The following is a 25,385-nucleotide window of genomic DNA, read 5'->3' as shown; positions in this document are numbered from 1 at the left end:
TGGCCTACTACCCCACTTCCTTTAGGTCACCCCCTCAAAGAAGCCTTGGCTGGCCCTCAGCCTGTGCCCCGCCCTGTGCTCTCACGCCCTTGCAGGCCACAGCCCCTGTCACCACCTGCTCTGATGTGTTCCTCTGCATTTATCTGTTTGCTAATTTTCTGTCTACCTGCACCCTCCCCGGGACCGCTGTCAGTGTCACACGCTGAGCCCGCCCTGTCTGTGTGTGAGGGGCTGGCCCTGGCCCTGGGTCCCTGGCAGGTGCCCCCAGCCTGCTGGTGCAGGTGCTCTGGGCCAGCAGGAGTCCTGGCAGAGGGTGCCCAGGGACTGACCACTTACTGTCTGCTGTTTTAGGTAAAGAAAAAAAAGTTCAAACTGGACAAGGACAATGGGGTGAGCCCCGGAGAAAAGATGCCAGTGGTCCCCCACATCACCTGCGACCTCGCAGCAGAGGAGCGGAGGCCTGACCACTTCTCGGTGGACGGCTGTGACAATTCTGGTGAGAAACTGTCACACAGGACAAAGGGGTGGGCACAGGGTCTGGATGCTCAGTTCTGATCCACCAGGGCCGGCAGGACCTCTGGGGTGTGTGGACGCCCAGTCCTCCCTGGACCACATGCTCTGATCCTGTGGGCATCAGGTGTCCTTGCGTTTGCTCCGGCGAACCTGGTGTCACCCGGAGAAGTCTTCTCTGTTCTCTTCTGGGCTCTGGGCTTCTGGGAGCCAGGCCCTGCCTCGGTCCAGCTATGCGGCTGGCACCCCCAGTCTGGCAGAGAGGAGGTGGCCCGCACACATGCTGACCCCCACTCCAGGTGGAGTGGGGGCGGGGGTCCTGAGTGCCGAGCCAGCCCTGTGTGCCCGCAGCTGTCCCCTTCCTCCTTGCTCCGTGCGTTGTTCTAGTGTTTCTGTGTCCGTCCCTCCCTCCCCTCTTGGACTTCTTCCCGGAACCTCCCAGAATGTTCCGGCATCCACTAGAGCATCCCAGCCTGCTGGTGGCTGTAAGGACGGCGTCCCTGTCTCAGGCACGGCAGAGGGCGACGAGCTCGTGTTGTTCCTGACCCTACGTGCTCACGGCGCCGGCGCCTGGTCCGCCTGGTGCCAGGTTTGATGCACCCTCCCGCGTCTGGTCAGTGCTGGCAGGAGGGCAGAAAGCGTCCCTTGAGGCTGGCTGTGGATGTCCCCTGGGAGCTGGGTGTGCGAGACCGCGCCTGAGCACCCAGCCCGCTGGGCGTGGCATCGGGGTGCCCGCCCGTCCCCATCGCCGATGAGCCCCTGGGACGCGCTCCCCACCTGCCCGCCAGAGTGGGCACAAAGGACAATTGTGCCCACAGCTCCAGATTTGGGGCAGGACCATTGTCGCGATGCAGATGGGGGCTTTCTGCAAATGCTGATGGGTAGGTTGGGCGCGGGGAGGAGCGACGTGGCTGCGGGCTGAATACGGAGCAGCCCAAACGATGCGTCCATTCAGCCCGTTGTGTGTTACTAAGTACTTAGCGATGTCTGCGGAATGTTAACGAGCTCCCAGGGCAGAGCGGCGGGCGCCCTTTGTGGGCGGCTCCTGCCCGGAGGAGTGCTTCCTTTCCTGCCGACACGATAAGTCAGCCCAGCCCAGAGCCGCCGAGCTGAGCCTGAGCTGTGGGCCTGGGCCCTGGGGACCCAGAGCGGCCCCCGCCCGGGGTTACCTGAAACCCCCGAGTCCTCCTTGCCCGGAGGCTCTCGGGAGCCCTGGGTGAGAGAGGGGTGCTGACCCCTGGGCGGGGGCCGACACCGGGAAGGGCCCACGACCCCAGCGCCCGCACACTGGGTGCCAACAGCCACGCTGGGTCCCACCACCCTGCCGGACCCAGGCGGGAGCCCGAGCCCCGCGTGGGTGTGCAGACGGGGTGTGTGGGGCAGGACCGTCCCCCTGCCAGCGCCTGCCCGCCCACAGCGCCTGTCCCAGACAGAGACGCTCACCGTCCTGTGTGGGCTCCAGAGGCTTGCTGGTTCCCGGCTGGGTTTGCCGGCGTCAGGCCGGGTCTCACACTCACGGGGGTGGGTGGTGTGGGCGGCAGGACCCCCGGCCCCCGTAGCTTCCCTCCACTTCCAGGTTCTCATCACGCAAGTTGCTCGCGCTGCACTGGCTCAGTAGGGGCCGTGGTCAGGGGCCTGCTCCACGCTGGGCCCAGGTGAGGCCCCCGGGGCATAGGGAGCGCTCCTCACCACCCAGGGAGGACGGTGGGTGACAGCAAGGGGCAGAATGTGTGGGTTTCTGGGGGACAAACACCTGGCTTGGGTTGGTTGGACTTGGGAAGGCTTCTCAGAGAAGGTGACACCAGCATTGAGCAGAGCTGGCTGGGGATGGCGAGGAAGCACCTGGCAAATGGCAGGAGCAGCTTGGATGGAGGTGCTGCGGGGAACAGACCTCTCCATGTCTGCACATACTCGCCGAGTGACCTGGGAGTATCACGTGGTTTCCCCACTTGTAAGGTGAGGAGCGTGGGCTCCCGCATGCGCTCATGCTGTTTTGATCACTGTCCTTCAGAAGACGGAGGCCTCGGATGGGAGTAGTGACCCAGGGCCTGCAGGTGTCGGGTGGGCCAGGCAGCAGAAGGCCACGGAGCAGCTCTGCACTCTGCCTGGTCCCAGAGGTGGCGCGGATGGAGGAGCGGGCAGGACACGGCGGCGGGCCGGTCTCGGGCCTGCGTGGGACTGAGGGGCGAGGAGGTGGGAGGAGAGGGGCCAGAGAGCGGCGGGCAGGTCTGCAGACTCAGGGCTCTGGCGCCAGGGCCTAGGGCTGTGCCAAGTTGGGCATAGTCAGGCCACTGGGTGAAGAGAGGCTGTTCACTTTCATCACAAAACATTTCAGACAAAAGCTTCAGAGGATGGCACGCCCCAAGCCACGTGCCGCACGGCAGGCAGGACCCGTGTCGAGCGCTTGCGGGCCCGGGCTGCAGCGGGCTCGGGCTCGTGCCGGCGAGCTCGCAGGATGCGGGTGGCGCGAAGCAGCCGCGACGCGCAGGCTGGCCGCGTGGTCCCCTGCGCCCCGCGCTGGGCCCGAGCGCTGAGCCCCCCCTCTGCCCCGCCTGCGGGTCTGGGGGCTGCGGGTGCCGGCGCTGCGTTTCCGCTGGCGGCGGCGGGACTGTGTCCCTGGGCGCTGCGCCCGGGCCGCGGGCCCTCGTCGCGCCGCCTCCCCCGTCCCCGGGCCTCGCTGCGGGCTGTGGGTCTGGCCTCCGTCACGCTCCTCTGCTGTAGGGCCTGCCACTGGCCCTGGAGACCTGCTTGGATTTACCCACGATTTGCCAGTTTTCGCCTCTCGGTTTGGCTTTAACTTCCTTCCTCCCGAAGCCCGTGCTTCCTTCAGTGGCAGTCGGGTGGCGACCAGCTCGGGTGTTGTCTGAGATGTTGCTCCTGGATGACGGTTCAGCTGCAGGCTAAGCTGCGCGTTCCCAACGCCCCGCCGGCTGGCCGCCGGCCCCCGCCCGCCCGCGCGCGTTGTCCAGTCCTCGACAGTCCTTTGTGGGCGACCCTCCCTTCCTGTCTGGTGACTCCCCGTACCTTCTCGTGGCTTTGGCATCCTGGAGTTTCACCGAGTGAATCAGCTGGTGGGTTATCTGTATTTGTTCTGCTAGCAAGTTGTCGTGACTCCCGCATCTGAGGGTGTGTCTTCCATCGAGCGGAAAGTCAGCCCCACGTCGTGCATTGTCGTCTCCCCCAGATGCTCTCATCTCCCCAAAACTCCCACCTGACCTCGCTCTGACCTCCCTGGCTGCCTCCGGGCTCCCGTCTCGCCCCGGGCGCTGCTTCCTCGCTCACGGCTGTCTGGTTACAGACTCGCCACGCGTGCCACCATTGAGATCCGTTTCCGTCACCATGTATGTTTTTGTTTCCATCTGTCCGCACGTGGGGCGGGTCTGCTTGCCCTTAGCACCACGTATGTTCCTCCTGGTTCGCATCACAGCTTCGGATCCTTCAGCCCCTTGAACCCACTTGTTTCAGCAGCTCCGTCCCGTGACCCCGTCACCCACAGCTGTCGGACACTCTGATTCCGTTCGCCGTGGCTTCTCTGACACTCACTCTTGGTGCCTTGCTTCCTCGTGGGTCTGCAGCTTAGGTCGTGATTGGTGGAGGTCCCCTATCCGCGGGGGCCCGTGCGCGCTGCCTGAGGGACGCTGCCCCGGCGAGGTCTCCCTCTGCTGGCCCAGGCGCCCGGGAGCCACCCCGGGGCACTTGCGGTGCTGGTGTGTGGATGTGCGATTGTCTAGACGACCCGTGTCACGTAAATACGCACCGAGCCTCTCACAAGGGCAGCCCTGAGCCACGCGCCCCGAGAGGAGACTTGTGACTCACGCTCCGAGAACACGGGCCAAGGCAGGTGAATCTCTTTTTCTCCCCCTTTTGCCAGCACGTGGGTTTGGTTGGCTGGTTTTGTTTTGCTCTGCTCTGTGGTTTGAGTCCACCCTCTCACTCTTGGCTGAGCTTTTAGAGGGGCCCAGGCTGAGATGTGGGGTCTCAGCTTCGTGCAGGCTCCTCCTCTCCAGGGGCAGTAAGTCCACTTGTGTCCCCCGGGTGGGCAGCCCGGGACAGCCTGCGTGTCAAAGCCAGCACGCGCCTGCTCCGCTGCACCTGCTTCCCTCTGGGCCACAGGGACACCCCTGCCCCACCAGGTGAGCCCTGTTCCTGCACAGACAGAGGCTTTCTATGGCATCAGGCCTGCTGATTGCCGGACACAGAGGTCCTCCTCTTGCGAAAGATGATCTGTTCCCAACACAAGAGGCTGAGAGCTCCCCATGGGCAGGGGACTGTGATACTCCAGGTTGGAACATCCCTGGGTGCCCCTCGAATCACCTGGAGATTTTACTGCTAACTCAGAGGCCCACCCCTTAGGTTCTGAGTCACAGTGGCTGTGGGGAGGCCCAGGGGTGTGCGTCTGTAACAAGCCCCAGGTTACCCTGAAGCATGTGGCCCGTGCACTAGTGCAGCCCGCAGGGGACATCCTGCCTCTGTGACATCCTGGTCAGCGTCCCACCTTGGTCTCACCTGGGTCAGCGTTTCCTTGTTCAGAACAAGAACAGGGTCCCAGGCACCCTCCTGGCATCTGCTCCTCTGTCCTGGTCTGGGGTGTGATGTCACCCCAGCTCTGGAGAGGACTTTTGATGATAAATTCTGGTGACCATCCAGTCATCCCATGTCACTCCTGCCAGCCTCAGGGTCCTGGGGAAGTGGGCCCACAGGGTCTTGCAGGCTGAGGGCCCGTGATTCTCTGAGTGGTGTGGGGGCACAGCGGGGCAGGGAAAGAGGCTGCCAGGGCTCCATGGGCATGCTCTGAACTCCTGGGTCAGAACCGTCCCGTCGGCCCTCGCCCGAGCTGCTCCCTCCTGTCCCCTCGGCCCCCGTGGCTTCTGTCTCTTTTGGGCCTTCGCTGAGGGTGATGGCGCTGGATCAGGCTCACTGTGCTCCCCTCCCATCTGCTGTGTGGCCAGGGGACAGGTTGGCACGTGCGCCTGCCTCAGACCCTCCAGGATTCCTGTCCCCTCTGGGACACAGCCCAGATGCCTCTGGGAGCCTTGCGATCACCTGGCCCGGCCACCTCTGCCCACGAAGCCCCCTTCTGCACCCACAGCCAAGCTCTTCCTCCCAGACGCGTCCGCCTGAAGGTCATCCCACAGAAAGAGCTCCGCTCTCAAATTCCGGATTTGTTTTCTGATTTAAAAAGTGGCACATGCTCATCACAGAGCGTATGAAACCACAGACCCGAGTGGTGAGGAGGAGCAGCCACCTGTCGTGCAGCCGCCCAGGACAGCCGCTGCCGGGTCCTCGACACGCCGCCCCGCCTCCGCAGTTCTGACACCTGCTTCCACCTCAGCCGTGCAGGCTTCTTCCCACTTGCATCCCTGTCAGGACATGATTGTTCCCACGTACCATCTGAAGTTCTTGTATTGATTTCTTGCTGTGTCCAGTCAGATGTTTATGCCAGTGTGTCCAGGCTTCTGACTTCCTGCGCTAGTTTGGAAATACAGTGGGCAAGGGTCCCCTGACACGTTTCTGATTTTGTTAGAACTAGATTCAGCGTTTTGCTGTTTTGATTGGTGGTGTTCCTGGTTTTTAAGCTCTTTCTCTGTCAAAGAGGAAATAAAATCCCAAATTAGAGAATATTTAGAAAAATAATAACAGAAACACTCCTCATCAGATCCCATAGCATATAAAGTATTTGAAGGATTATTGAGCCATGAATTGTGTATCTAAATATGACTTCAAGGCCCATCAGCAAAAAGGAAAAAATAATGAATAATACAAAAGGAGAAAGAAACCCACAATTAGAGGTGGTGATTTTAATAAAGCTGTCTCAAAAGCGGATAGAACAAGTAGACAGAAAGCAGGAAGGGCACAACCCTGAACGGCACCTCCAGCCAAGCCGACCTAGTTAACACCTAGAGACCTCTCCTCCCAACAGCAGCAGAGAACATGCCATTTTCAAGTGTGCACGGGACATGGACCAAGACAGACCATGTTCTGAACCATAAGGCAAATCCAATAAATGTAAAATGACTCAAGTGATAGATAAAGAGTGTCGTCTGACCACAGTGGAATTAAACTGAAAATCAATAAGAAAAAAATCTCTGGAAAATCCTCAACTATTTGGAACCCAAGTAACATGTTTCAAAACAGCACAGTGTCAGAGAAGAATTCCAGATGAAAACTCAAAAGTGTTTTGAACCGAATGAAAATGAAAACACAGCGTATCAAAATGTGTAGTCTCTGCTGCGGGCAGCACTCAGGGGCCGTGCAGTGTCCCAGCGCGGGCGCAAGACGTGGTCTCAGTCAGCCTCAGCTTCACCCCCAGAAACGATCACAGATAAGTAGAAACAGGGCAGCAATAAAGATCAGAGGGGAAACAAATGAAATAGAACACATAGAAACAAAATAATGAAACCGAACGCTGTTTGTTTGTTTTAAAGACGGTCAGCACAACTGGTAACCCTCTGCCCAGACACGTCAGGAGAAAAAGGAGGCATGGATTATGAGAAATGAGAGCTATGGTGGTGCAGAGTCTACAGATGTGAAAAGGGTCGTAAGGGAATACTGCCTACAGTTCTTTAAATTCAGCAGCTTAGATGAAATGGGCAAATTTCTTGAAAGGTGTAAACTACTAAAGAAATAGATAACCTGAATAGGTCTCTATTTGCTAATAAAATCAAAGTTATAGTTCAGAACATTCCCCCAGACAGCACTGCTGGATCACATGGCTTTCCTGGGGAATCCTCCCAAACACTTAAGAAAGAATAAAATCAATTTTAGACACTGTTCTCTAGAAAATTGAAAAGGAGGGAATACTTCCAAACGCATTGTGAGGCCAGCGTTGTCCTGATCTGAAAACCAGCCAAAGATATTATAAGAAAAGAAAGCTACAGGTAAGAATCCCTGATGAACATACATGCAAAAATATTCTAAGCCAAAGTTTAGCAAATCAAATCCAGTAATACATTAAAAGGATCACACATCATGACCAGCTAGGGCTCAGGAATGCAAAGCTATTTTGATATTTTAGAAAATCAGTCAGTTAGCCATATTGACAAATGAAAAAAACCATATGATCATCTTAATAGATGCAGGAAAAGAATTTGACAAAATCCAACAGCCATTTTTAAACAAAGGTTCTCAGCAAATGGAAAGTTAAAAGGAGCTTCCTCAACCTGATCAAGATTATCAGCAAAAATTTACAGCTATAACATATTAATGAAAAAAGACTGCTTCCCCCTACGGTCAGGAACACAACAAGAATCTGCTCTCGTCATTTCTAGCTAACACTAAACTGAAGGTGCTAGCCAGTGGAATAAGGCAAGAAAAAGAAACTTTAGACAGCCAGTTTGGAAAAGAAGTAAAACTGTCTTTATTTGCAGATGACATGGTTATCTATGTAGAAAGTCTGGTGAATGCAGAAGAAGGCTACTAGAACTAGTGTGTGAATTTAGCTTTGTGGCAGATAGAAGACTGATAGGCAGAAATCAACTCTATTTCTGTCCTCAAGCAGGAAATACTCTGAAATTGAACTTTTAAAGATAGAGTCGTATAAAAATATGAACTACTTAGAGGTTAATACGACAAAAGATGTGAGAGCTGTTCATCTCACACTGCTGAGAGGAATTAAAGAATATCCAAATAATTGCAGAGGTGTACCATGTCCATGAATCACAAGCTTCAATATTGAGCTCTACACTCAATGTGCTGCCAGGCAAAATCCCGGCAGGCGTTTTGTAGAAATTAACAAGCTGGTTCTGAAATTCACATGGACATGCATATGACCTAGAACACCGAAACAACTTTGAAAATGAACAAAATTGGAAGAAAAACACCAGCAGTGTGGCATTAGCATCAAGGTGAGCAAACAGATCAACAGAACAGTGTAGAGAGTGCAGATAAGCCTATACATTTATGGGCAGCTGACTTTTGACGAAGGTGCAAAGCCAATTTGGTGGAGAAATGATAGTCTTTGAACAAAGAGTGTTGGAACAACTGGACATCCACATGCCAAAAAACCAACTTCAATCTACCTCTCACATCACAGACAAAAATTAACTCAGAATTTACCATAGACTTCAATGTAAAGCCTGAAACTTTTAGAAGAAAACACAGTGGAAAACATCTTTGTGATCTGAGCTAAAGATTTTAGACATGACACCAGAAGGAAAAGCCACAATCAGAACAACCTGACTGAACTTACCAAAATCACAACCTTCACTTTGAGAGACACTATTAAGAGAATGAAAAGACAAACCAGAGATTGGGAGAAAATGTTTTCAAACCACACAGCTGACAAAGGACTTGTATCCAGAATATATGAGGGACACTTAACGACTGAGCAACAAGAAAAGAAAGAAAAAAGGGCAAAAGGTTCGAACAGACACTTCATCTAAGAAGATACACAGGCAAGCAATAAAAAGATACTCAGCATCATGAGGTTTTAGGGAAATGCCAACTAAAACCACGGTGAGATGCTGCCACACAGTTAATATACAGGCTGAAATTAAGAAGACTGGCCACACCGAGGGCTGGTGGAGAAACTGGAACTCTCATGCTCTGGCAGGAATGAGAAATTGCTTTGGAAAACCATTTGGCAGTTTCCCAAAATGTTAAATACATACTTGCCCTATGATACAGTCGTTCTGTGCCTAGGTGTTTGTCCAGGAGAAATAAGAGCAGACGCATGTGCCAACCCACGAACGGGGCGTGTTCACAGCAGTTTTATGAAGACTGGACACAACCCCAATGCCCGTCAGTATTTGCATATTTTTTTAAGTCCATGCAATGGGCATCACTCAGAAGTGAGGCGTTAACAGCCCAGATGAACCTCACAATGATGCTGATGAGGGAAAGAAGCCAGACAGGAAAAGAGCACATGAAACCTGAGAAAATGCAGACAAATCTAGAGTAACAAGAAGATCAGTGGTTAACTTGGGACAAGGGTGGGGGGCACAGGGACAGTGCTGGGAGGAGGGGTACAGGTGGGGACAAGGAACCTTTGGGGGGTGATGGCCACGTTCAGCACACGTTAAATCATATGCATCAAACATGCAGTTGGCCATATGTCCGTTATGCCTTAATGGGAAAATATGTAACATAAAAATATTTCTCACAACAAAAAAATACCAAAAATAATTTTTCAAAGATACCCTGGGGAAAGCAGTGGCCACTCTAATCACAGATGTGGGGCTAATTTCATCAATATATTACAAAGCTCTTTTGAATCATGAAGACAAAAGGATAAAAGACACAGAAACAGTTCTCAGAAATGGAAATACCAGTGATTCTTAAGGGTCAAAAGATGCTTAGAACCTCGATTATGGTTAAAATAAATGCAAACCAAAGCAATGGGATTTTTGAACTTACCGACTATTAAAGAGTTTGATAACACTATGTGGGCGAGTGTACAGGGAAACTCTCAACCTCAGTCACTGATGTTGGGAGAAGAAGTTGATACAACCTCAGTGGCAATGAAAGATGCATATGCCCTTTGACCCTTCCAGAAACACATTCTGCACTGACGCTGCACATCTGCAAAGGGATCCCTTGCGAGGATACTGAGTTCTGCCGCTGTGAAATAGCAAAGGACAGCAGACCGCGGACATACCCATCAGTGGAGGTCTGCTCAAAGACGTGTTGGGCACCCCTCAAACAGCCGTTAAACCTGGGATGCTGTGCTCAGTGCTGGCGGAAGACGCCCCTGATATCTGACCCCAGAGGTCACAGGGCCTCGGCTGCCGAGGAGGAGGGGCTCCGTGCACCTCTGTGTGCAGACACGGTGCCTTGCGAAAGAGAGCCCGCCCTTTGCTGTGTCCCGGGAGGGTCTGAAGAGCACCGCAAGTATCTTCTCTTCCAAGATGAAGTATTGCAGCTGAGTTGTAGACCCACCTGGGCCTGGTATGTTGCTTAAAGGAGACCGTCAGCCTCCTCTTAGTCCGATTTATAGTTCTTTGTTCTAAATACACGTGCTGCGTCTTCTGGGTAATTTACTCACTGCTACTTAACTCCTCAAGGGGTTCATCTATGTGGTCGCTCGGTAGCAACGAATTTTCCCTTTTAGTGACCCGGTGTCTTCTGTGTCTCTCACCTCTTCCCCCTTACCTGAGCGCTTACCCTTTCACTCTCTTTGTCCTAATCATGTTCCTGACAGAGCTACTATTTTATTTATTACACTTCTCTTATCTCATCAGGGAACTACCTTTTCGCTGTTTTTGTTTTCTGTTTCACCAACTTGGGCTTTTGTATCTGTTCATTCCCTCTTCCTGGTTAACTTGATTAAGTTTTAACTTCATGAAGAGTAATAGTATGATTATTTAAAGCCTTTCTTCTAAAAAGCATGTTAAAGGTTATAAATTTTCCTCTGATTGCAGCATTAGCCACGACACGTAGATCTTACAATGAAACATGTTCCTTTCCATTGCTTTCTTGGTAGTTTTTGTTTTGGGTTTTGATTTTCCTTTTAATCTAGAGTTCTTTTAAGAAATGTTTCCTTAATTTTTAAGTAGTACATTTTTATCACTGTTATTGATTACTAAGTTAACAGACTTACAGCAAGAGGGTGTGGCCTGTGAACTCTCTACTTTTTTTGATGAAGTTTTTTGTGTCCAAGTACAAAAATAAAATCATTGCTTTTGTAAATGTTCCATGGACCTGAGTTAAGGAGATAAATTTTCCATTTGTAGGACACAGACTTTTACTTGTAAGCCCAGGTGAAATGTATGTGGGGGGGGGGGTTATGCGTCCACACGTGTGTGCATGCATACGCGCGTGCATACCTCCTTGGCACTGCGTCACTCGATCTGCCCCAGCCTTCCTGCTGTTAGTCCTTCCTAATGTAACACATCTGCCAGATTCTGAAACAGGAAAATTAAATCCTTCCTTTGCAATTATGTTTTTAGAAGTTGAGTGGCAGATCCTTGGAGTGGCCGGGAGCACAGCCCGAAGGCCACCCTCCCTGGGGTTGGAGCCCGGCTCTGCCTCTTTCTCCCTGGTGATGCTAGACAAACTACTGCCTTCTCTGTGCCCCAGCTCTGCCCCCACATCAGGAGTCTAACAGGGCCGCTCCCAGCATCGCTGTGTCGACCGGGTCAGTTAACGTGTGCCAGTGCTCACCCAGAGCCTGTCTGCTGCCAGCACCCTGGTGTCTCTGGCTTCTGCGCTGGTCCTCTTTGCCCTCCTCTGCCAAGCAGCCCCCACTCCACCGGCTCCCCAGGCCACAAACCTTGGGGCTGATCTTTCTTAAAATGTTATTACCTTACAATACACATATAACTCTATAGATGTGTGTGATGCATATGTTTTTGTGCAGTCCTTTTTTTTTTTTTTTTTCACATTTGCTTGATTCCGTCACTTCTGTGACCTACGTTACCAATCCAGGAGTTACCCTTGAGTTCTTCCCAGTGCTCCCAGCAGACGATGACCAGGTACACACAATCCCGTGGGGGTTCATCATTCATCTCCAGCACATGGGATCTCAGCACATGTGCTTCTCTGCATCTTGCCTTTCCCCTTCCTCCCTCCAGAGGTTCGGGAGCAGTTCATTCTGGAACTCAGATCTCTCCTGCATTCCCCAGGGTGTCCACGCGCCAAGATGCCCTCTGTTGCCGAGGACTCGTCTTGCTTCAGGTTTTGGCCAGTTTTCTAAAACTTCCCTTGAGCCCTACTTCCCGACAGACAGGCACCACAGTCCCCTCTCACCTGTGGCTCCTCTTTCCACGGTTTCCAGTTACCTGCAGCCAACCGTGGGCCAAACATGTCCAGAAATAAACAACCCGTAAGCTTCAAATCACATGCCGGTCTGCGTGATGTGGCGAAGCCCTGTGCTGTCCCGTCCTGTCCCCCACGCGTGAGTCATCCCTTTGCCGATGCGTCCCGCCCGTCGGTGACTTAGTAGCTGTGGGGGTTGTCAGATCGAAGGTCGTGTATTGAGGTGCTTATATTCAGGGGCCCCAGAGAGCCAGAGCAGTGATGCTGGCCGTTGCAATCTGCCAGAGGGAAGCTGTTAAGTGCTTCCTTCAAGTGAAGAGGCAAGAGTTCTCGACGTGTCAAGGAAAGGAGAGCGCCGTATGCTGCAGCTGCGGAGCACAGCAGGAAGAATGCCCCTCCTGTCGTGAGACTGTGAAGGAGAAAGAGAACGTCGTGCTGGCCCTGCGGTTACCGCGCCGGCTGCAGGTGTGCCGGCCATGGCCCCGACACGTGCTCGAGAGGGAAAAGGCGTTCAGTTTGTACAACAAAATATTTTGAGCGAGAGCACATTCACGTAACATTTTTTTTTACAGTATATTGTTCCATGTTGTTATTGTCCATTTCCTACTATGCCTAACTTACACATTCAGCTTTATCTAAATTACGGTATAATTTAAATATAAATTAGAATATAAACTTTAGACACGTGCATAGGGGAGAAGCGTTTGGCACTTTGCATGGTCTCAGGCATCCCCTGGGGGCCTTGGGAGGTGCCCCGTGGACGAGGCAGGGCCCCTGTCCTCTTGTTTGGTGGTAATTTCCGGGGTGAAACAGTTCGCTGGGGCTGCCGGAGCAAAGAGCTGGGCTGCGTGGCCCGAGCAGCAGGAGCTGATCTGGTGGTTCTGGAGGCTGGGACGTTGAGGGCAAGGCGTTGGCAGGGCGGTGTCTCCCGATGCCTCCGTCCCTGGCGTGTGCTTGGCCACCCACTCGCCGGGCACTCGTGGGGTCTTCCCCCTGCATGTGTGCGCCTGCTTGTCTGTATGTCCGAACTTCGTCTCCTCATAAGGACGCCAGTCAGACTGGGTTATGGCCCACCTGAGAGCCTCGTGCCACGGGATCACCTCTGTAGGCGCCGGCTCCAAACACGGTCACACTCTGGGCCCCTGGAGTTTGGAGCTTCAGCATGTGAATTCTGGGTGCTGCGGGGGGCGTCCTCAAGCACATCCCAGCCTGCCCGTCCCGCCTGCCCTCCCCGCCCCGCGCCCCCGCCGCCGTCGCCGCAGAGCCGGGGGGCAGGGCCCCCCCCCCCCGCGCGCAGCACCGCGGATGCTTGGGGCGGAGCGTCTTCGCTGAGGGCCTCGTGTGCGTCGTAGGCGGTTTAGCGGCACGTACGCGCTGTGGCTGTGCCCCCACTAGAAGCACCGAGATACCTCAGAGTTTTAGGGGCAGTTTCCAACTGTTTCTTTGGTAATAATCCTTAATTACAGAAAAGCTGAGAGAATAAGGACGAGATACAAAACACTCATACACCCTCCGCTAAGATCCCGGCCACTGGTTGCTGACACCTTACCCCATTTATTTGACCCTTTGCACCCCCTTCTGTGTGTGTGTTCACGTGACGCTTTTTTCTGAACCATATGTGAGTCCCGCGGCATGCTCTGCAGCCCTTTGCCCCAAACACTGTAAAACGTCCTCCTTTAAACCTGGAGCACGAGGATCAAACCCCACGCTTAAGCACGATGCAGCCTTCCGCCGTGTCCCAGCCTCCCAGGTGACGTGGCCGTGTCCTTCGCGGCGTGTTCTCCTGCCAGCGCAGGGTCCAGGCTGGGGCGGCGTCTCTTCAGCCTCCTTTAACCTGGAGAACTTCCAGTTTGTCTTTTATGCCATCGGCACTTTTGAAGGGCAGAGTCTCGCCGCTTCTTGGGGGGTTGCCTGACGTTTCCTTGCGGTTAGATCCAGGTGACGCATCCCCATCTCCAGTACTTCACAGGTGACGCGGTGCCTCGTCCCCAAGGCGCACGATGGCATCTCCCTCTAACTGATGGTGGTACTTTAATCGCCCGGTTGAAACACTGTCCAGTTGTTCCTGTGAACGTTTACACTACTTTGCCGTGTAACCAATAAACAGTCTGGGGGAGATACTCTGAGGCAATGTGCAATGCAAATAATCCTGCTCCTTATCAAAAAACGCCTCCCAGACTCAGAGGCTTTCTGGCACCAGCTCTGTTATGGTGATTGCAAAATGCTGATGTGCCAGCTCCACCACCCCTTCCACCAAAGTGCTGGGGAAAAACACTGTCCAACCAGAACGGCATTCCAGGAGAAAGCACCTCAGCATCCTACTGGAAGGAAGAGCCTGCTTCTCTTCCACGTGTTTGCTTCTGTGACACGTGAGATGGGCTCCTCTGCCTTGACGTAATCCGCATAGCACTCACTCAGCTTGCTTTGTGCATCAACAGTTCCTTTACTATAGACTGCGGAGTAGAACCCCGTGGCTCTGATGGGCCACAGGTGTCTAGCCAGTCACTCACAGAAGGACATCTGGGTTGTTTCTGGTCTGGGGCAATGACAGGTGGTGGTGGGCTGAATAATGGCCCCTGAAATATGCAATTCCAGTTTCTAGAACCCGTGACTGTCATCTTATATGGCAAAGGAGATGCTGCTGATGTGCTTAAGCTAAGGAGAGGCGACCCTGGGTTATCTGGGTGGTCCCGACGCCATCATAAGTGTCCTTCCTCCCAAGGAGGCAGGGGGAGATGGGACCGTAGAAGAGGACAGTGACACGACACTGGAAGCAGGGGAGGAAATGCAGTGTGTGGTGGGGAGGGGGCCACCACTGAGGAATGCAGGTGGCTCCCAGCAGAAAAGGCAAGGAAGCGGGTGCTCCCTGGGACCTCCACAAGGAATCACCTGCTGGCGATCTTCAGTCCCATTAGGTTAACGTCAGACTTCCGGCCTCAAGAACTGTGAGGGAGGAAACTGGTGTTGCTTTAAGCCGTTGTCTGGCTGCCCTGTTACAGCAGCGACAGAAGACTAATACACAGAGAAAGCTGCTCTCAACCTCCATGCACAGGCTCTTGTGTGAAGGAACGTTTTCATTTCCCGCGGACAAAGCCCCAGAGTGTGACTGCTCAGTTGTCTGGCAGATGCAGATTCAGTTTACTTGAGAAGCAGCAAAACTGTCCCCAAGTGGCTCTGCCATTTTATGTCCCCTCCAGCGGTGCATGAGCCATCCGGTTTCTCGGTGTCCTTGCCAGCACCTGCTGTTGACACTGGTTTTCATTTGACCTTTCGCGTTGGTATGTAGCAGGACCTCGTTGTGGTTTTGATTTGCATTTTCCCAATGGCTAGTGACACCGAACATCTTTCCATGTGCTTGTCTGCCGTTTGTATAACCTATTCGGTGAGACCTTTATTCGTATCATTCGCCCATCTCCTAACTGGCTTGTGTTCTGAGCGTGGAGTTTTGAGACGTCTCTCCACGTTCTAGATACCAGTCCTAAGACAGACGTGCGCCTTGCAGACGTCCTCGGCCAGTCCGCAGCTTTCCTTTCCACCCTCTTAACAGGCTCCTTTTCATTTTGATGAAGTCCAGTTTGTCCTTTTTATGGACTGTACTTTCAACGTTAGGTCTAAGAACTCTTTGCTAACCCTAGACCTGGAATATTTTCTCCAGTACTTTTTCTGATGACAGCTTTATTTCTACATAATCCTTGTACTATACAGTTCATCCCTTTTAAATGTACAATTCCGTCGTTTGTAGTATGCTCCCAGAGTTGTGCCACCATTGCCACAGTCCATTTCTGGGCAGTCTCATCACCCCCAGAAGAAGCCCAGTACCCTTTCAGCATCACCTCCCAATGCCCCATTCCCTCGTCTTAAGCCCTAGGCAACATCTAATCTGCTTTCTGTCTCAATGGATTTGCCCATCCTGGACACTTCATAAAAGCGAAATCGTACGATACACGGTCCTTTGTGGCTGGCTTCCTTCACTTAGCATAATGTTTTCAAGACTCACCCATGGTGTAGTGTGTAGAAGTCCTTCATTTCTTTCTGTAGCTGAACAATATTCCATCGTTTGGATATCCCACGTTTCACTCACCCACACTCCAGTTAACAGGCACTTAGGCTGCTTCCACCGCGTGAGTGTTGGGAATACTGCGTCTGTGAGTGCTCATGGACAACTTAGGGGTGGACATATGATTTCCTTTCTTTGGGGTAAGCATATAGGAGAGAAGCGTGAGTCAAATTAGAGCCATGTTTAATTTTTTTTTTTTTGGAAACTAGCAAACTGCTTTCCAAAGCGAGCGTGTCATTGTGCACCCCCGCCAGCAGAGCATGCACGCTGCACGGTTTCTGCATACCCTCACCAGCACTTGTTGTTATCCGCCTTTCAAAATTCACGTTTACAGCCATCTTAGTTCGTGTTAACCGGACTCTCACCGTGGCTCTGGTTAGCGTCTCCACGACCGATGGTGACGGGATTCTTTAAGTGTGCTTGATTGGACACTCGTGTGTCTCTTTTTGAAGAAATGACTATTCGGATCCTTCATTCATTTTTTTAAAATTGGGGTTTGGGGTGGGGTTGATTTGTACAAGTTCTTCATACATTCTAGCCACAAGCCCCTTATCTGATACATGATTTGCCAATACCATCTCCCACATGGGTTTTCTTTTCACTTTATGCCCTTTGAAGCACAGAAGCTTTTAATTTTGATAAAGTCCGATACATCTGTTCTTCCTTCTGTTGCCTGTGCTGTTGATGCATTTTAGAAAGCACTGCAAAACCAAGGTCGTGAAGATGTACCTTTATGTGCTCTTCTGAGAGCACTAGCTAGCTCTAGCTGTTATGTTTACATCTCTCTGATCCATCCTGAGTTACTTTTTGTATATGGTGTGAGGGAGGGGCCCGGCTTTACTTTTTCATGTTGTTCTAGCACCATTTGTTCAGAAAACTATTCTTATTCCGTTGAGTCCTCTTGGCACCCTTGTCAAAAATCAACTGCGTGGACAGAACGCTTTATTGTGTAAACTCTCATCCTATTCCATGATCTGTGTCTTACCCCAATACCACACTGTCCTGAACACTTTTACTCTGCAGTAAGTTTTGAAATTGGGAAGCATAAGTCCTCCAACTTCATTCTTTTTCAAGATTGTTTTGGCCAGTCTGGGCCATTTGAATTTCTGTATGACTTTTAGAATGAGCCTGTCAATTTCTGTAAGGAAGAGATCTGGGATTCTGGTAAGGATTATGCTCACTCTGTAGATCACTTTGGGGAGCACTGCCATCTTGACAATATTGTCTTCCAACCCATGAGCGTGGAATGCCTATTTATTTAGATATTTTCTTTCGGTAATGTTTTGTGGTTTTCAGAGTATATATTTTGCATTTCCTAATTGTACTCCTGAATATTTTTCTTCCTTTATTGTGGTAAAGTACATATAAAATTTACCATTTTAACCATTTTAAGTGTACATATCTGTAGCATTAAGTACATTCATACTGTTGTGCTTTATTCTTTTTTGATGTCATGTTTTCTTAATTTCATTTTCTGATTTTTTGGTTTAAAGTGTGTTGGAATACAATAGATACTGATTTTGCAGCCTTGTTAAACTCATTTATTAGTTATAATAGTTTTTAGTGGATTCCTTGAGATTTTCTGTATATAAAATCATGTCATCACTGAAAAGAGCTAGTTTTACTTCTTTCTTTCTGAACTGGATGCCTTTTATTTCTCTTTCTTGCCTAATTGTCATGGACAGAACCTCCAACACAATGCTGAATAGCAGTGGTCAGAGCAGATACCTTGGTCTTATTCTTGACCTGAAAAAAGAAAGCATTTTGTCTTTCACCGTTAAGTGTGAAGTTAGCTGTGGTTTTTAAATAGATGCCCGTTATCAGGCTGAGGAGGTTCCTTTCTATTCCTGGTATATTGAATGCTTTTTTTTTTCATCATGAAAGGCTGTTGAATTTTATCAAAAGCTTTTTTCTGTGTCTTCTCTTCTACTGATAATCATGTAGTTTTAGGCCTTTATTGCTATGGTGCACTAGCCTCGTCAATTTTCAGGTGTTATAACAATCCAGCCTTGCATTACTGGAACCAATTCCACTTGGTCGTAGTGCTGAATAATCCTTTTCATAGTGCAGTACTGTATTTGCTAGTATCCTGTGGAGAATTCTGCATTTGTTTTCATAAGTTACTGGTCTGTAGCTCTCTTTTCATCTTAGATCTCTGTCTGGTTTTGGTAGCAGGGTAGTACTAGCCTCAGAGAGTGTGTTGAGGAGTGGTTCCTCTGCTTCTGTATTTATTTTTTATTTTTGGAAGAGTTTGTAAAGAACTGGAATTAATTCTTGAGGTTTCTGGTAGCATCTACCAGTTAAGCCATCTGGACCTGCTGGGCTTTTCTTTGTGTGTAGTGTTTCGGTGACCGATTACATCTCCTTATTTGTTATAGGTCTATTCAGATTTTCTACTTATAATTAGTAGGTTTTTACTCTCTAGGGATGTATCTAAGCTGTGTGATTTATTGGCACAGAATTGTTCACAGCCTTCATTATAATCCTTATTATTTCTGTAAGGTCAGCTGTAAAGTTCTCTCATTCCTAATTGTAGTCATTTGAGTCTTCTGCCATCGGTCTAGCCAGAGTTCTGTCAGTTTTGTTCATCTACTCAAAGAACCAACTTTTGGTTTTGTTGACTTCCTCTATTACTTTTCTATCATCTGTTTCATTAACTTCCTCTCTTATATTTAGTGTTTCATTTCTTCTGCTTGGTTTTTTTTTTTCCTTCTTCTTCCAGCCTCCAAAGGTAGAAAGTTAGGCTGTTGACAGGAGATCTGTTTTCTTTTGATGTGTGGACGTTGACAGCATAAAACTCCCTCCTATCACTGCTGTCACTGGGTCCCGTAAGTGCTGCTATGTCGTGCCTTCACTTCCATGCATCTCACAGTATTTTCTCATTTCCCATGGGACTCTTCCTTGACTCATGGGTATGTAATAGGAGTGTGTGGCTTAAATTTCACACATTTGCATGTTCCCCACGTTCCTTTCTGTTCTTGATTTCTCCTTTTACTCCCCTGGGCCCAGGAAACATACTCTGTATTATTGGTATCCTTTAAAATTGAGTGAGGTTTGCTTCATGCTGTAGTTATGGCCCATCTTGGATCATGTTCCGTGTGCACTTGAACAGACTGTATATTCTGTGGTTGCTGTTTACAGCGTTCTGTGGATGTCTGTTGGGTCTAGTTGGTTTGCAGTACTGTACATCCCTTCTATTTCATTATCAACCTTCTGCATACTTGTTGCATGCATTACTGAAAATAAGGTTTTGAAGTCTCCAGCTGTTGTTGAGTTGGCTATTTCTCTGTTCAAGCCTGAGTTTTTGTTCCACGTGTTTCAGTGCTTTATTGTTAGGTGATTATATGTTTATAATTGCTATGTCTTCTGATGAATTGACCTTTTATCATTATAAAATGCCCCTCAACACTCTTAAAAACATTTTTAAATTTAAAGTCTACTTTGTCTGAGTTGAGTACAGCGCCCCCAGTGTCTTATGGTTCCTGTGTGCATGATATACCTCTATCCATCCTTTTACTTCCAGTCTGTTTGTATGTGAATCTGACATGTGCTTCCTGTAGACAGCATGTAGTTGGATCTTACTTTTTTATCCAGTCTGATACGCTCTGCCTTTTGATTGTTTAATCCATTCACGTTTAATGTTATTAGTACACATGGATTTGTCTGCAGTTTTTATGAGTTTTCTCTCATGCATTTTTTGTTCCTCTATTTCTTCTATACTGTTTTCTCTCACATTTAGTGAATATCTCCCAATACAAAATTTTAGTTTCTTCAGTTATTTTTGGCTGAGTTATATCCTTAGTAGTTGTTCTTATAGTTATCCTGTACTTCTTAACTTAGCAGACTCTGCTTCAGATTTATACTAACTTAATCACAGCTAGAGGCTGGTAAGTTACTCCTTCATTACTTTATTCTGTTTTACCTACTTCTGTGGTGTTACCGTTAAACATACTACATCCGCATATGTTCTAAACCCAACAGCATACTGGAATAATGATTACTTTGTATCACTCTATGTCCTATAAAAAGGAAAGCAACTACATAGTGCTTGTCTTACTGACTTCCTTAATTAACATGTTTGATCCTATTCTTTTGTTCCTTCGGATTCTAACTACCAACCGTTGGTATTTATTTAGCACAGTTCAGCTTGCAACAATCAACCTCCTTTTGAGTTGGTACTTAAAAATATATTACACTTCTATATGGTTCAGGTCCAGCAATACAACCAAGTACCTGCTGTTTTATATAATTGCTTTCTTACTCAGTTAGAAAAAATGGGAAGGAAAATGCTTTCATATTGTACAATTACACGATTGCCTTTAGGGATGCTTTCTGTTTTCTCACATGTGTGAGCTCACTTTATTATCTGGGGTCACTTGCTTTCTGCCTGAAACCCTGTCTTCCGTAGTTCTTATAAGCTAGGCAGGCTGAAAGGAATTCTCACTCCTTTTTTTTTTTTTTTTAAATTTACCTGGGGATGTCTTTATTTTGCTTTCCCTTTTGAAAGATAGTCTTTCTGGATATAAGATTGTTTGTTAATTTTTTTGTCTTTAAACACTTTAGATATGTTGCCCCACTGCTTTTGCATTCTGTTATTTCTGATTAAAGTTACCTGTTAATTTTGTAAGATTTTTCTTTTTTCTGTTGCTCCATTCAAGATTTTCTCTTTGTCTTTAGCTTCTAGCATTTTTACTATGATGTAATCTTCAAATAGTGACAGTTGATTTTCTTTTCCTATCTGTATATCTTTTACTGACTTTTCCTGTGCTACTCAAGTGGCTATAACTGTATGTTGAATAAGAGTGATGAGTGAACATCATTGCCTTCTTCTCAATCTTGGGAGGAAATCATTCAGTTTTTCACCCGTAAGTATAATGTTAGATATTGTTTCTTTTGGTAGATGGTGTTTATCAAATTGAGTATGTTGCCTTTTATTTCTATTTTTTCTGAGGTTTTATCAGGAAAAGACATTACAAGAAAAAAAAAAAGATTTTGTCAGATGCATTTTGTGCATCACTTGATATGATCATGTGACTTTTACTATTTGCCTACTAATATGGTGCACTACATCAGATGATTTTGAATTCTGAACCAATTTTGCTTTCCTAGAGTAAATCCCACTGGTTATGGTATACAATTATTTTCATATATTGCTGAATTCTGTTTACTGATACTTAATTTTTTAAATTATTTTTGGGCTGCTAATGTTATTCTCATTTCTCTATTGATGACCTGTTTTCTCCACCTCTGGAATTTTACTGTTTTTTCTCTTAATTTATGCTTAGTGTTTTGATCACAATGATCAGCCCAGAAATGGGGTCTTTTATCCCTTCATCTGTTTTGCTAGACACTTGGTCAGTGGACCCTTTTAATCTGAGATGATCATTCCTCTACTGTGAGAAGTCACTGTTTTATTTATTAATTTCCTCCCCTCTATTTTCTTTACTCTTTCTAGAATTTCCATCAGTTGAATACATCTCCTGGATGATTGTCTTTGTCTTTATTCAAATTTTTTATGTTTTTATTTTCACCTTCTTTGACCCCTCCACTCACTTCTCCCACCTCCCCACTCCCTATCTTTGACAACCACCAATCTAATCTGTTCTCTGATTCTGTGAGCTTGGCTTTCACTGTTTCATTTTGTTTAGATTTCACATATACGAGAGATCATACAAAATGTGTTCATCCTTCTCTGACTTAATTCACTTGGTATAGTGCCCTTGCAGTCCATCCATGTCATCACAAATGACAAGATTTCATTCTTTTTTAAATACCTGAATAATATTTCATTGTGTAGAGACATATATACCACAGCTTCTTTATCCATTGACCCATAGTGGACGTACATTTGTTTCCTTCTCTTGGCTGTCGTAAACAATGCCGCAGTGAGCGTGAGGAGCAGATGTCTTTTTGAGTTAGTGCTTTTATTTTCTTTGGATGATGAAATGGATTTTATGGTTGTTCCATTTTTAGTATCTGAGGAACCTTCATGCCGTATCCCATAGTGATTGCACCGAGTTGCCATCCCACCAACAGTGCACAAAGGTTCTCTTTTCTCCACATCCTCACCAACGGTAGTTATTGCTTCTCTTTTTCATCATAGTCATTCTAGTGGGTATGAGGCGAGATCTTATTGTGGTTTTAATTTGCATGTTGCCTGATTAATGATGTTGAGCATCTTTTCATGAACTTCGTCTCCTTTGGAAAAATGTCTATTCAGATCTTCTGCCCATTTTTAATAGGATTGCAGGCTTTCTTTGTTGCTGTTATTAAATTGTATGAGTTCCTTATATATTTTGCATATTAGCCCCTTATCAGATATATAATTGGCAAATATTTTCTCTCATTCAGTAGGTTGCCTTTTCATTGTGTTGATGGTTCCTCCTAATGTGCAGAAGCTTTTCAGTTTGATGTAGTCCCACTTGTTTATTTTTGCCTGTGGTGTGAGATTTAAAAACTCATCACCAACACTCATATCAAGGAGTTTACTGCTTATATTTTCTTCCAGGAGTTTTATGGTTTCAGGTTTACATTCAAGCCTTTAATGCAGTTTGAGTTAATTTGTGTGTGTGGTGTTAGATAGTGGTCAAGTTTTATTCTCTGGCTTGTGGTTGTCTGGTTTCCCCAGCACCAGTTATTGAAGAGGCTGCCCTTTCCACGTTGTATTTTCTTGGCTCCTTTGTTGTAAATTAATTCACCATGTGTGTTTGGGTTTATTTTGAGGTTCTCTATTCTGTCCCATTGATGTATGTCTGTTTTTATGCCCGTGCCATACCATTTTAACTACTACAGCTTTGTAACGTACTTGAAACCAGGGCACACGATGCCCCACTACTATTTTTGAAGGAATTTTGCATCTATATTCATGGGGGATATTGGTTTGTAGTTTTCTCTTTCTGCACTGTCTTTGTATTGTTATCAAGGGAAATCTTTCTTCATAAAATGAGTTGGAAAGTAGTCTGTTCTCTTCTATTTTTGGGGAGAAACTGTGGGGCACATTCATTAATTGTCTTCTAAAAGTTTGGGTGATGTCGATACAGAGTGAAACCATTTGGGCCTGGAGACTCCTTTGTGGGAATTTTTCAATGACAGATTTAGTCTCCTAATCGTCATAGGACTATAAAAATCACCTATCTCATACTAGGCGAACTGCAGTCTGTGCTTTTTGAGGAATCAGTCCATTTCATCTAATTTGCAAAACTTACATGTGTAGAGCTGTCTGACATACTCTCTCATTGTCCTTTTGCTGTCTGCAGTGTTTTGGAGTGAGAAGCTTTGTACAGTTTTCTTAGTAATTGCCCTAAGTACTGGGTATAGATATGTAACTTATCATAATCTACTGATATCAGTGCTTTACTCTTTGGCAAAGTATTGAAACGTCACTTCCATTTAGTTTCTTTTATCCTCACCATTTAAAAAACACAATTGTCTGCAAGTATTTTCCTCTCATCCATTGAGCACATTAGATGGTAAAATTTCCTCTACTGTTCTCTAGGTGTACATTTGCTAGCGGCAATTCATGTTTCCCTTCATCTGAGGATGTCTATTTCCCCTTCATTCCTGAAGTATATTTTGCTGGTTATAGAACTCACAGCTGACAATTCTTTAAGTATCTGAAAAATGTTGTACCATTTCCTTCTGGTCTCCATGGTTTCTGATGAGAAATCACTGTTGTTGAAATTAGTATTCCTCTATAAATCTTTTTGTCTTTAGCTTTCAGAAGTTTGTAATGCATCTTGGTATAGATTTTTGGTGGTAGATTTGGGCTTATGCTTAGGATGTATTCACTTAAGCTTCTTGAATCTGTAGGATTGTACCTTTCATCAAATTGGGGGAATTTTCAGCCATTCTTTCTTTTTCTCTCACTTATTTATCTCCTTTGGAATTCCAATGATACAAATGTTAGCCCTTCTTCTGTTGCCAAACAGGTCACTGAGACTGTTCACTTTTTATTTTCAGTCTATTTTCTATTGTTCAGATTGAGTCAATTCTTTTGATTGGTCTCAAGTTACTGATTCTGTCCTCTGTCATTACCAAACTACAACTGAGTCCATCCAGTGAGTTTTTGTTATTACTGTAACTTCCAATTCTTTGCTGACATTTTTCTATTTTTTCATTTGTGTCAAGAAATTCATAATTGCTTTTTTTAAAACTGAGTTATAGTCAGTTTACAATGTGTCAATTTCCGGTGTACAGCACAATTTTTCAGTCATACATGAATATACATATATTCATTTTCAGTAATTGCTTATTAAAGCATTTTTATTTTGACTTTCTTTAAAGTCCGTGTCAAATAATTCCAACATTTTGTTTACTTTGGTTTTGGCATCTCTTGACTATCTGTTTTCGTTTATATTGTGACTCTCCTGATTCTTGTCATGCCAAGTGATTTTCAATTGTATCCTGGAAATTTTAGAGATTATAAGACTCTGAATCCAATTTCGTATTTGGCTCTTTTTTTTTTTTTTTCCTTCTTGTTGTGATGGTGGTGGTGACGGGCTTTTTTCGTTGCAGCTGTTTCGTTTGTTTCTTCTAGCGGACAAGTTGAAGTATGGCAGGAGGGCTGGGTGGGCGTGCCTGTTCAGCTCCCCCGTGCCCAGTCGCAACTGCGCTCCAGTAAGTGTAGGGCACTGCCTTACACTACTCCGCTGTAGGCAGATGGGTGGAAGTTTAGCTCCCCTTCTGGCCCACGGACATCGTCCCAGAAAAAGTGGAGGCACCAATTCACACTACTTGGCTGCCCCTGAGTGGGGTATGAGGTCGGCTTCCCAGTCGACCCTGTGGCCAGGTAGGGTACTCAGCTTCCCGTCGGGTCCCTGACACGAGAACAGAGGCAGCGATATTAGACAGAGTGCCATACAGGCGCATGTCCCACCACCTCATTCAACAATAGTAGCAAGGTAATAGTTCAGTCCTCCACCCTTAATAATTGATAAAACAAGATGGAATATCAAAAGGTATAAAAAATCTTGATATAAAACCTTGAACAATATTGTTATTTTATTGTTGGACTGTCTATTTCTCTTACCAGTTCTGTCAGCTTTTGTTTCATGTACTTCAGGACTCTGCTGTTAGCTGCATATATGAATTGTATTTCTTTACAATTTTTATTTCTTCCTGATGT

At 47.5% G+C, this 25,385-nt stretch overlaps 1 protein-coding gene and 1 long non-coding RNA gene across 6 annotated transcripts in view; one reads left to right on the top strand and one right to left on the bottom strand.

Moving 5' to 3' along the window:
- KCNQ1 (potassium voltage-gated channel subfamily Q member 1) overlaps positions 1-25,385 on the top strand; it is a 320,688-nt gene that overhangs the window by 100,314 nt on the left and 194,989 nt on the right. For all 5 annotated transcript variants that reach the window (XM_032490136.1, XM_032490139.1, XM_032490141.1 and 2 more), the window contains exon 10: positions 352-496. In XM_032490136.1, the coding sequence (XP_032346027.1) occupies positions 352-496 (145 nt within the window). The remainder of the gene's footprint in view (positions 1-351; positions 497-25,385) is intronic.
- The window catches only part of LOC116666550, a 32,543-nt gene continuing 22,846 nt past the window's right edge, over positions 15,689-25,385 (bottom strand). The window contains exons 2-4 of the long non-coding RNA XR_004323489.1: positions 24,624-24,627; positions 19,157-19,166; positions 15,689-15,699 (exon numbers count right to left, since the gene is read on the bottom strand). This is a non-coding gene — a long non-coding RNA (uncharacterized LOC116666550). The remainder of the gene's footprint in view (positions 15,700-19,156; positions 19,167-24,623; positions 24,628-25,385) is intronic.

Source organism: Camelus ferus, chromosome 10 (genome assembly GCF_009834535.1).
Source record: "Camelus ferus isolate YT-003-E chromosome 10, BCGSAC_Cfer_1.0, whole genome shotgun sequence".
Taxonomy (NCBI): domain Eukaryota; kingdom Metazoa; phylum Chordata; class Mammalia; order Artiodactyla; family Camelidae; genus Camelus; species Camelus ferus.
This window is presented reverse-complemented; position numbering and strand designations above follow the sequence as displayed.